Below are 12572 nucleotides of genomic sequence, written 5' to 3'. Positions count from 1 at the left end.
TGTTTTCTTTTTAAGTGATAAGCCCTTTACTTGCTGATAATATTAATTGAGAAATGCTTTATGTTCCGATAAATTGTTTTAATTGTGTGTTCGATTAAATTTTTTAATTTTTTATTTATTTAGTGATCAAAAAAATATTTTTTGAGAAATATTGTGAATTTTTTAAAAAAAAGATTTAAGAATATAGAAAAAATGAATGAAAAAAATCACAAAAAAAAAAAAAATGTTCTGCTTGGATCTGAGCTTGTGCTACATCTTCGGAAGATGTAATACTCATATTAATTTTAAAATAATGATACACTTATAACTCTTCTCCAAATAATCAATAAAATCATGTCATTACATTAAAAATAAAATTTAATATTACAAAATTACACTCTTTTTCACGTATAGTTGTAACCTAATTGTAAAACAGTTGGGTAGTGCTATTATGATTAGCATATGCTTGCATAATCATATCCAAGGCAACTGAAGAGTAACGATGGAGAAAATTTTAACATCAATTTAATTAAAAACTATTTTCTAAAATATCAAAGGCGACGACTTTGTCAAATATAAAGAAGTAGTATGCATGGCGACATAATAATGCTATAAAAGAGCAATAACACATTTCAAATATTGTTTATTCGTCAAAAAGCTGACCAAAACTCAAAATCAAAGTTGTATACAATTTTAAACGGTCAAAACCCATAAGCATGTTAATTAGATACAATTTTAAAATGTATAAATCTTGCATAATCTCTGCATGCATTCTAGTTTGTTTGTATGGAAAATGTTATTTTTTCAAGCCTTTCAGTTTTAAAAAATGAAGACCAGCATTCTCCCAATTTCTGAACTCACCAAACAAAGCGACCCTTCAAAGTCGGCAAAGAACAACGCCACCTAACTGAGTAAACAGAGCATGCTTTCTTGTTGGTTTATGGAGGGTTTGATATAAAACGTGCTCATGTCATGAAGTAGAAATTCTTCAAAGACCAATATGCAAGCCCTCCCCACCTAACGCTCCCTTGCCTTATCATGCCGACACCTCCAAAAGGTCATTTCATTGTGCAGGTTTCCTTAGGAATATGCTCTCAGATTGTTCTTTTTGCTGTTCAGGGTAACTCGTGTTGGGTTCAACTTCTGCTATACAAAAATTTATTTTTAGGCTGTCTTTTTGAAAAAGATTATTATAAGATTATTGCACTTAAATTATTAAAAATGACATATTTCACTTTTAAAACATAAAAAACTGATATTTTGCTACCATAATTTTTTAATTATAGTAATTGAGATGAATGAAAAAGAGGTGATGTTGCACAATTTTGAAAGTTCGATTTTAATGGAGAGTGCAAAGTGTTATTTTTTCAAGATTATGGGTGTAAGGTATCAGTTTTGTTAATTTTAATTGTGAAGTGAAAAAACCTTAATAATTGAAAAATATTTTAGCTACAAATATATTTTATAAAAATAGATTCATAAATTGATGTGGCTTGATATGATACATCAAATCATAAATCTAATTTATTGTTAAATAGATTTAACGTATCATATAAAATTATGTTAATTTGTTAGTTTATTTTTATAAAATCTCTTTATAATAATATATATATTTTTTTAAAATTTTAAAAGAAGACAAAAATCCGGTATAAAATGAGAAATCTGAAATAGTATAACAAATGAATGAAAAACACATACTCATGTATGACTTGAAACGATAAATTTAAAGATTAAAATAACATTAATTATTTTTATTACGAGTTGGCAAAAGCTCCAGCGGGCAGCGAGTCAGGTTTGTCATGTTCAGGCCCACGCTGAGTCAGATGGGCTTAAGATTGTTGACAAGAATCCTTAAAGCCTACCACTGGTTCATAAGCATCTTCATTTATGGATTGAATCCATAAACATTAGATTTACAAATAGGCATCCAATCCATGAAGAGACTTTTGAACGTGATTGAATCCGATTTACACATGCACCTTAGGTTAACAAATTAAAGATTCAACAAGCGAATGGAGGCCCAATAAAAACATATATATATATATATTGTTACAACTATAAGAGATTTTATAAAATAAACTTACAAATTGACGTAATTTCATGTGATACGTTATATTTATTTTATAATAAAAATAATTTTATAATATGATATACCACATTAAGTCACGCTGGTATATAAATTTATTTTTGTAAAATTTCAAATCAGTTTCTCATATATAAATAGTTTGTACAAGAATGTTTCTGGCCTAGAATCAGGACTTAAAATGAAAGGCAGTTCATGTGGTTTCGCATATTCAAACTTTTGAAATGCTTGAAAGTGGTCGATCTGGCTGGTGCCAGCAAATAGTAATTCCTTTAATAAAAGACTTTCTTTTCATAACTAGTGTCGTGCATATTTTCTACAAAGCCCAAGCCCAGAAAAGGCCCATAAAAAGTGATCAATGCAAGAGAATCTTCTAATTTAAACGAGAGACACGTGGGGGATTATCAACTCAAGCTAGATTTAGATATAAAAATAGTTTTAATTCATCTCAATTTATTTCATCTAATTATTACATTTTTAAAAATTTTTTACACAAAATATAATAAATAATTCAATTTTTTTAAATTTTAAAATAATAATAATAATATTAAAAAATAATATTCTAATAATATTTTATTCAATATTTAACTTTTATCTCAACTCATCTCATTATCAAAACCTTACCTCAATGGGTTCACTGGTAAACCCATATGAACTGATTATATGTAATTAAATATTTTAAAATGTATATATATCATATGTATAGGAATTCAAAGTTCGATATTTTGCATTTTGAAAATGAAAATCACTTTCGCTATCTTGAAGCATTTTTTGACATATGATATTCTTAGTATTTCATTTTCTTTGTTATTTACTTCATAATTAAAGTTTCTAAAAGTTTATTGAAATTGGTTGTTCTTTTTTAATTTATTTCATAACTTCTCACATTTAATAAGGTGAAACAATTAGTACTCAACTCAAAGAAAAAGATAAACAGAAAAAGATCATTTATCATTTCTCACATGGGAAATGCTAAAAGATGCAAGGTCCTATTTGGTAAGTCAAAGGAAAAAAAAAAACAATTTGACAATGTAAAGTTTCAAATAAAAACTTATGTTTTGTTGCCAATTTCAATTACGAGAACTACTATATATATAGAGAGATTAAAAAAAAAAAAAAACTACCTCATAGAGTGATGTAACATAATGTGGTACATCATATTTACTTTACAATAAATAAAATTTTGTAATTTAAAGTACCACATCATTCCACATCAGTTTATGAGAAAGTTTTTAATAAATCTCTCTATGAATTAATTATCTTCATTCAATTATTTATTTATTAATAAGTGCGAAAGAAACAACTTAAAGTATATGATAATTATGTTTTTAAATATCATTGAAAAATGTATATATGTGATGATGACTAATTGAGAAAAATAGGATATCTGGCACAAATCTAGTTGACTTGGACCCGAACGACTCGTTTTGTTATTTGAGTCAGGTTAGAATTAGCCTTTCATGACATGAACCTAAATAACCCGACGCAAATCCGAATGATTTGACATGAATTGCCACCTCTACCAAACACTATTACAAGATTGTGATATTTATGAGGAAAAGTGAGTGGGTGGTCAAGATGATGGTAAATTGTCATATTGTAAAAGTTACAAAATCATAATATAAATTATACTACAATATTGGACAAGGTGCTTTAAGGAGATGGGTTTGTTAGGGTTCCCAATGACAGAGAGGATGAATCACCCGGAACCCTAAGTGAAGTGAACTACTAAGATTGAAGGAACTGAAGCTAAGTGAAGTGAACTCAAAACGGTGTGTCTGACTTTCAAGGGGAAGGGCCAAAACGTTGCGTATCGGTGACTGAAGGAAGAAGCTGCTGAAGACTTCTCAAACGCCGCGTTTCTTTTATTTCTTTGCATTCTTTTCTTATTTACGTTTCTGCTCTTGTTGTTCTATTTAAGTGGTCCAGTTTGAGCTTATGTAAAACGCCGCATTTCATTCCATGCAACGCTGCGTTGAGTCTACTCTTTTATTTGCTGTACAGCCAGTTTATTCTGCCAAATTCCATTATGCAATCAGCAATGTTAGAGGTAGTACTGCGTTAAGAGGGAGGGAGGGAGGAAGAGAGAGAGAGAGAGGTACTTTTGTCATCTTGTATTTGGAGAACTTTCTGGAGGGTTGGGTACCTCGAAGAATCCTAATATATTCTATGAATTTATGACAGTATTTTCCTTCCATTACATTTCCCTTACATTCATTGCTTCCATTTAAATACATTCTTCAAGCGACAGAAGGCTCATTCTTTTCCAATAGCTAACAAATTGTGGGCGAACAATCTGAGGGGTTGTTGTTGACCACGAAGACTCATCGTGGTCATTGGGCCAAGAGACCAAACAGTCGCAGAGCTAGCGTTGACGAAGTCTTCGAGTAGACACACGATAGCGAGTCTTCGAGTAGACACTGTTGTGAGTCTTCTAGGATAAAAGTAAATAAATATTATATCTACCCATTATCTTTTATAATAATAATTCTACACGCTAAAGTGATATATTGTGAGGTCACGCTTCGAATTTTTTTATCAAGTGATGGTCATTGGGCCAAGAGACCAAACATTCACAGAGCGTACCCACAATAGCGAGTCTTCGAGTAGACACTGTTGTGAGTCTTCTGGGATAAAAGTAAATAAATATTATATCTACCCATTAACTTTTATAATAATAATTCTACACGCTAAAGTGATATATTCTCACACTTCGAATTTTTTATTAAGTGATGGCCATTGGGCCAAGAGACCAGACATTCACAAAGCGTTGACGAAGACCCACAAAAGCGAGTCTTCGAGTAGACACTGTTGTGAGTCTTCTAGGATAAAAGTAAATAAATATTATATCTACCCATTATCTTTTATAATAATAATTCTACAAGCTAAAGTGATATATTCTCACGCTTCGAATTTTTTAACAAGTGATGATAAGACACTAGTAAATGTGGGTGCCATATCAACGTGCAAAATAATTCTTGTAAGACTTGTTTGTAGAGGTAACATTCCTCGAAAAACAATGGAGTTCTGGTCACCCTTGGATTTAAAAAAGAACAGCCTTTTTTAAGAATCACCTTTTGTCCTTTACCCCTATATTCTCCTTATATTGTCGTTCGCAACTATGGAAAACATACCTAGCTTATCTCAAAATCCCCCCGCTCTCTCTATCTCTCTCAATGGAGTTAGTGGCAAGAGGAATAACCTTCCCTGCTGGACTGATGGTCATCTTGATTGCTGCTCTACTCCTACTCCCTCAAACTTTCAGCTTCAGGATGCTTGGTCATGACCACTGTGCTCCTATAACCTGCGCCAATCACAGCATAAGATTTCCATTTCGACTAAAAGGCGAACCCACAAATTGCAGTCGCAAACATTATGAGGTCTCATGTGAGAACAACCATACATTGCTGTTCTACTCTGATCTTGGTGGAAAATACTACGTGCAGCAAATCAATTACCATAAGAAAACGATCCGACTGGTAGACTCTGGCATTCAGGAGGCCAATTATTCCTTCATCCCTCGTTTTATTATAAACTATAGCAATTTGAGTTGGCTGCAGGGCCATATGTACGATGCATTGCATGGTACTACTACAAATGGCGTGGCTATTGTGAACTGTGAAAAGCCAGTCATGAGTTCTTCTACTTCCTATTTGTATTTGGAAACGTCTTCTTCAACATGCTCTAATAATAACAATAACAATGGATCTGCGTCTTTTTCTGACTCCTCTTTATCAATATCCCAATATTCCAAAAGCTATAGATATGTCAAAGTTGGCACAACGGAAGCGGGGGATGTGGAGGATTCCTGCAAAATAGAGCGAATGTTTCTGACATCATGGCCAGGGCCAAATGCTCATGACACCATTAATATTTCCTGTGCAGACCTCCGCAATGTATTCTTATCTGGTTTTGAGCTTGGATGGTACTCCAATATTTACGAAGAAGGTGAGTAAATCCGAAATTCATTTTCTAGTTATATCTCTAGTTACATGTTGATATCTTCATTATTTTGCTTCTGCATGAATATTTCTTTAGTTTCTGAATTCTTGGATTTTTCTCGATCTCTAACAAATATTGATCAGACATACATTTTCACCTATTATATATCTTATTCCAAATCCTCATAATTTAATTAGCACTATTAATGGCATGGGCCTCAAGTTAAGGACTATTATTGAACTACTTAAAATAATAATCTTTAAGACAAAACTTGTAAATGGGCATGTAGTACCCGATAAAATATCCATCTAATTAATAATATATATATATTTATGTTTGTTTAACATTATCTCGTTTGGATAGTAAATATATTTCATCTCATTTTATCTTATTTTATTTCATCATTATAACTTTTTCCAATTAATTTGAGTGAAAAACGGGACAAATTATTTACATGCAGCGTACTAAGCACAGCTTGCATTGATCGGTGTAAATAATTTCTTCATATTTTTCAACACGCACAGTAACATCACATTAATTTTGTCTGTTTTAGTAAACCTAAAATAGATAAACGCAAGACCTAAATAATAAACTAATGGAGTTATGCGTATGAATTTCATCTGAAATTATATCATCATCTTATGGTTCATTAATTAAGGTCTCAATTATTTATATGCCCTCTGAAGTCTGAACTCTCTCATTTATCTGCTGGAGGATACAATGTCTTGTGGTAGCTAGCTGTTGCCCCCCATCCTATCACTAATCATGTATACCCCACAGTGCGTGGCTCCATCCAACGTCTTATCACTGACTGTACCTTGGTTATATCTAGATCTTGGATTTGTAATTGACAGTACTATCAAGAGCACTTAGTCCGTTTCGATTAAAAATTGATTTCATCCAATTTCATCTTATATTATATGATCATTTTATATTTAAGTTTTTTTAAAATTTTTATATAAAATATAATAAATAATTTAATTTTTAAATATTAAAATAATAATAATTTAAAAAATAATATTTTATTCAATATTTTAATTTTCATATAAAATCATCTTCTCTCGTTTCACTATCCAAACCGTACCTAATATTCATGATCTGATTTTCAATTGAAGTTTCCAGACGCTAATGACAAATGTGATATATATATATACATATATATTTTTTTTCTTTGTCAAATCAGCTGACTATCTTCTGGCATGGATAGGCCGTATGTTTTCAATATCAGAAAATGGAAGATATATAGATGGATAGAATGGATGGAATTGGATTTATGTCAGGTTGTGCTTAATTTGTGATAACAGAAGCTAGGCGCCAGCCGCCAGGGTATAACCCTTACATAGATTTTAGATCTCAGAAACAATGAATTAGGAAATTAATTAAAGGGCAACTCTCAAATTTCTGTAGAAATCTTTTTTTATATATTCCCTGCATTTTGTACGTGTCCCAGATAGAAAAAGGGCCGCGGGCTGCTATTCTTTGCAGTTTGCAGTTCGGCACTGCATGAATTTCTATGATCATCTCCCATATGTCAGGTAGTGCTTAAATTTCCACCCGGCCCTTAGCTCAATCTCAGAGCAAGCACATTGAGAAAAAGTATCCAACCGTGCTCATCTCAATCAAAAGCTCTCTCGCCTTTAAATTAAATAAATATATATTGTTAATTAAGCATGCATGTCCTCAGAAGAAATTTGTTGTTATTCAATCTTATTACAGCTCTGACTCTTCATATTGTTTATATCACGTACCTTCTCGTTAAATTAATTAATTGATATTAATCTTTTTTCTTAACAGATATTGATCCATTTTATTTTCTATATTCTGTAACGGGTCTTCTCTTCGCAGAGATCTTCGGTAAGAATTTCTCTCTCCTTTTATATTCTTTAATTTTTCTTAACAGATCATCATAATTCCTTAAGCTACGAGACATGAAAATAGTTTAAAACGTACGTGCAGATCATAAGATATATGAACATATTAAAATATTGAATAATGTGTTTAATTAATTAGTACGTAGGAGTTTTCAGCTAAAACAAAACGGTGACAATACCTAAGGAAATAATAAAAGTGTTTTCTCATAGTTTTTTTTACTCATAATTGCTTTTTATTTTTTTTTACATATAGGTCTTTGGCATGTAGCCCTAACTGTATTAGGCACTCCATTTGTTGTTGTGTTTTTGATATATAAATGGCGAAGGAGGCATTTGTCAATGTATGATGCCATTGAAGAATTTCTTCAAAACCACAATAACTTTATGACAATAAAGTACTCTTTCTCGGAAATTAAGAAGATGACAAAAAACTTCAAGGAAAAATTGGGTGAAGGAGGCTATGGCACAGTATTCAAAGGAACTCTTCGAAGCGGACATCATGTAGCTGTAAAAATGCTAGGCAAGTCCAAAGCAAACGGACAAGAATTTACCAATGAAGTAGCAACCATTGGAAGGATTTATCATGTTAATGTAGTTCAACTAATTGGCTTTTGCATTCATGGATCAAAGCGTGCTCTTGTATATGAGTTCATGCCACATGGGTCTCTAAACAAACACATTTTTTCCTTAAAAGGAAGTATCCTCCTAAGCTGTGAGAAAACATATAATATTGCTATAGGGGTGGCTCGTGGAATTGAATATTTACATCGAGGATGTGACATGCAAATTCTGCATTTCGACATCAAACCTCACAACATCCTTCTTGATGAGAATTTTATCCCTAAGGTTTCTGACTTTGGCTTAGCAAAATTGTCCCCGATAGAAAACAATACTATTTCTTTGACTGCTGCAAGAGGGACATTGGGATACATGGCTCCTGAGTTGTTCTACAAAAACATTGGAGGTATTTCATACAAGGCAGATGTCTATAGTTTTGGAATGCTTCTGATGGAAATGGTGGGCAAAAGAAAGAACTTGAATACTTTTGCAGAACATTCAAGCCAGATTTACTTTCCATCCTGGGTGTATGATCAATTCAACAATGAAAAAGACATTGAAATGGGATATGCCACAGAAGAAGAAAAGGAAATGACCATGAAGATGATGATTGTTGCTTTATGGTGTATACAGACAAACCCTAGTAACCGTCCTTCAATGAACAAAGTTGTAGAAATGCTCGAAGGAAAAGTTGAACACTTACAAATTCCTCCCAAGCCTCCCCTCTCATCACCAGAGAGAGTGACAAAAGATTGTGAAGATAATTCAAGCCAAACTTGGACATCAACGCAATAAGGTGAAAGAACTTAGTAAGGGAAAAGCTAGCACCCGGGTTTGATAGGGAAAACAATCTTCTCACGTTTGGTTGTGTAAAAGATATTTCATATTTATATAGAACGTTTACTGTTATGATTTTTCTCACCCTTAACGGTCAGTAAATTAACTTTCAATTTGTGAACTTATGCTATTCTTCAGTACTTTGCATGAAACCTTTTTGCTTTTGTTTTTTAAAACCTTAGGTATATTGGATTGGAACAATTTTTGGCCCTTGAAAGCCTCAATTAATTAACTAATCAAGAAACCGTGTTTTAAAAGCTTCAAAAGATAGAATGTCGATACTGGCCAGTAACTTAATTATGACTTAGTCTTAAATTAAAAAATATCTCAAAATTATAGCTTCTAATTAAAATTAAAAGATAGAAAAATATAAACAGGACTAGTTCTTTTGTGTGTACCTTTTTGATACAGCTCCCAAAACATGACCTTTGGAAGTGCTCTACGTTGTAACGTTCACTGCCTATCTAGCGATCAATATCTTAGATGTCCAAAATTCATGTGAAAGAGCACAAATTGATCAGTAATTGTATACCATCGAGAGAAGATGATAGGTAGGAGAGAGATAATGAGTTTTTGAAAAGAAAAGAAAAACTCACAGTAATTATAATTTCGTTGATGATATAGCCAACCAACACGCGCGTGATGCTCTTCTATGTGTTACTTAGCCGTGTTTATGTGTCATGGAGGGTGGTGTATTTTTTTTTTCTTCTTATTTTCAATATCGAGTTCTGTTCTTATCTTAATTTTGTGATTTTCGAATTGTTTATTATATTGTTAAAACTTTTGGTTTATCAATTGTGGGTGCTTTCGATTAATCTATTATATATGACCCATTTCTTATGGTTTGATTTCTCTAATCTCAAGATAATCTTTTAGCCCAGCCCGCTACTTATAGAGTGTGATCGAATGAATCTAACTAGGAGACGGGTGAGGTTGGGTTGATATCTTCTCCCGCAGAAGGCAGGGGTGCGGGACAGGGATGGGGTGCTACTGCCTTAATTTACTGGGTAGTGTGTTGAAAACGATGACAGAAAAAATAAAACAAACACAAGTAAATATATCACACACTACATGTGGTTTAGCAACGTGATTATGTCCATAGAGCTGTATAGGATTTTATTATATTAAAATATCACAAAATATACTTTCGGGCCAAATAAACACTGTCGTGTCTACCACCTTATTTATAATAAGCATATTTATAGTGTCATACGACGGAAACTCCTAATTTTTACTTTTCTACATTATTTACTTGAGCGGAGTGTCTAGTGCATCTCTAATGAACTCTCTATCCGATATTCACCCGAGCGACCTATCAAGCGAGCTTCGAGTGAACTCTTTGTTTGAGTGTCACTCGAGTCACTTGTCGTGTGAATATTGAGCGAACTTTCTGCTTGGTACTTTCCAAATAAAAAATAGTGCCAAAAATATTGACCCAAGCCTGCGCTCCCTAGCCCAAGCTTCCTTAAAAATTTGCCAAAAAACCATGATGCATTCTTGTTGGGTCGGGTCCTCAAATCGGGCTGACACATCAACAAACTAGGCTCTGCAAATCCAACAATCTCTCACTTGGAGAACGGTTACAACCAACACATCACCATCGCTTCCCAAAAATGTAATTCTCCACCTCTGCAACTCATAGCCCTTGCCTTCAAGCTAGAAGACCAACTGTGCACAACTTCAGTTTCTCATATACAACGCCGTCAGCCAACACATATGCAAGGAAACTCTCAACTCCGATTGCCTTAGGAATATCTAATCTCATATTGGCCTTGGCACACATCAGAGAACTTGTAGCTGAGGTCCTCGTCTCTAATTTGGGCTATTGACCCCACCTCCTGTTGCTAACTTGTTCTGTCTTCTCCTGAGTAGTCTGTGTTTCCTCCCAAAAAGTCTAGTCGACTTCATCTCAATTCACTCCCACTTGCTTAATCTTCCATCTCGCAAGATTTTAACTGTGCACTATAGTTCACCACATTCAGTCAGCAGGATATAATTCAAGGTAGGTGACCACTATGGAGGTCTGGTCGTCTGGGCAGTTCTACGAGCACAAACTATAGGTGTAAACATTCTGGGAATACAAGATGCTCTATCCCCATCTTTCATACCTTTGCTTCACATTATGGTCTTGGGAGATTTCCCCATCCTTAGAGGAGTAGTAAAACTAACTCCCGTTTGTTTCCTCATATGTATTTTCATGTACATTATCGGTCCCTGATGTTAAATACAAAGTATTAGTTCTCTTACCATGGGCCAAGACTAGCGCACCCTTAATGACCTTCTATTATTCTCCAGAAAATGCTATTGTATGACCTCTATCGTCTGGCTGTCCCACAGAGACTAGACTTTTCTTTAGATTTGAAACGTGTTTGACTTGTTGCAAAGTCCACATGTTCTTGTTTAGGAGAGCAATGCACACATCGCCTACTCCCACTACATCCATTGTCTCTCCATTAGCTGTGTACATTTTTTTAAAATCACTAGCAACATAGTTTTGCATGATCTCTCAATATGAGGTGCTATAGAACCAAACCACAGAATCCAACACAAAATCATCAACCAGACTGTGAACTAGAAGAAATAGAACGTCCTATATTTCTTCAGCCGCCCTGTTTACAATGTCATTCTCAGTTTGTTTTTGATTCGGACAGTCTCTTTTGATGTGACTCAACTTGCCACAATTTTAGCAAGTGAATTGCTGCCTAAATCTTGACTTGTTCTTGCTCTTGTTCTAGGAACTTGACTTGTTATGTCCTCTACCCCGATTGTAAACATTCGGGGCCAAGCCCAAACCCAAGATCTCACTAGAATTTCTTTTGTGCACTTCTGGATCAGATCTTGGATGTCGTATATGATTTGTAATTCTAATGAAACCAACCACGGATTTTTTCTTTAAAAAAAAAAATTGAACATTTCACTTGGCTTCTCGCTCTCGCATTCTCGCTCTTCGTGTTTCCATCAGTGCATCACAACCTGACGCTGTCTTAAACTCCGTAAGCACCATTTTAAGTTTCAAGGTAAGTTCTTCCCTTTGGATTTGTTTTCCTTTACATTCTATGCCAAGGATAAGTAATATTTTCGAATTACAAATATTTTAGATTGCATCAATGGTGGAGAAATCGAAGAAACCCAGCACATGCAATTTCGAGTAAATATGACAACTACTTCATTACCCAGCCCCAATACAGAGATATTTTAGAACAGAGCCTCTTCTGAACAGTTACGCCGTTCTCGCTCACTCAACGGCAACAAATAATAAATGGACACGTTAGTCATCTACATCTAAATTTTATGAATCATAT

The 12572-nt window shown here is 33.7% G+C and overlaps 1 protein-coding gene across 1 annotated transcript; it reads left to right on the top strand.

The window, feature by feature from the left end:
- Window positions 1–5177: 5177 nt before the first annotated feature.
- Window positions 5178–9391, top strand: LOC122310835 (rust resistance kinase Lr10-like). Its single transcript, XM_043125023.1, has 3 exons — window positions 5178–6010; window positions 7799–7858; window positions 8129–9391. The coding sequence occupies exons 1-3, from the start codon at window positions 5239–5241 to the stop codon at window positions 9226–9228; spliced, it is 1932 nt and encodes a 643-aa protein (XP_042980957.1). The 5' UTR covers window positions 5178–5238; the 3' UTR covers window positions 9229–9391.
- Window positions 9392–12572: the final 3181 nt, after the last annotated feature.

Source organism: Carya illinoinensis, chromosome 5, assembly GCF_018687715.1.
Source record: "Carya illinoinensis cultivar Pawnee chromosome 5, C.illinoinensisPawnee_v1, whole genome shotgun sequence".
Classification (NCBI taxonomy): domain Eukaryota; kingdom Viridiplantae; phylum Streptophyta; class Magnoliopsida; order Fagales; family Juglandaceae; genus Carya; species Carya illinoinensis.
Note: the sequence above shows the minus strand (reverse complement) of the source record. Positions and strands in the feature narration are given on the sequence as shown.

What these genes read in the sequence shown, in the direction of transcription:
- LOC122310835 (XM_043125023.1), top strand. Translation starts at nt 5,239, where the DNA reads ATGGAGTTAGTGGCAAGAGGAATAACCTTCCCTGCTGGACTGATGGTC. An exon ending in CTCCAATATTTACGAAGAAG is followed by an intron (nt 6,011 to 7,798) that starts GTGAGTAAATCC and finishes TTTTCTTAACAG; the next exon opens with ATATTGATCCATTTTATTTT. An exon ending in TCTCTTCGCAGAGATCTTCG is followed by an intron (nt 7,859 to 8,128) that starts GTAAGAATTTCT and finishes TTTTACATATAG; the next exon opens with GTCTTTGGCATGTAGCCCTA.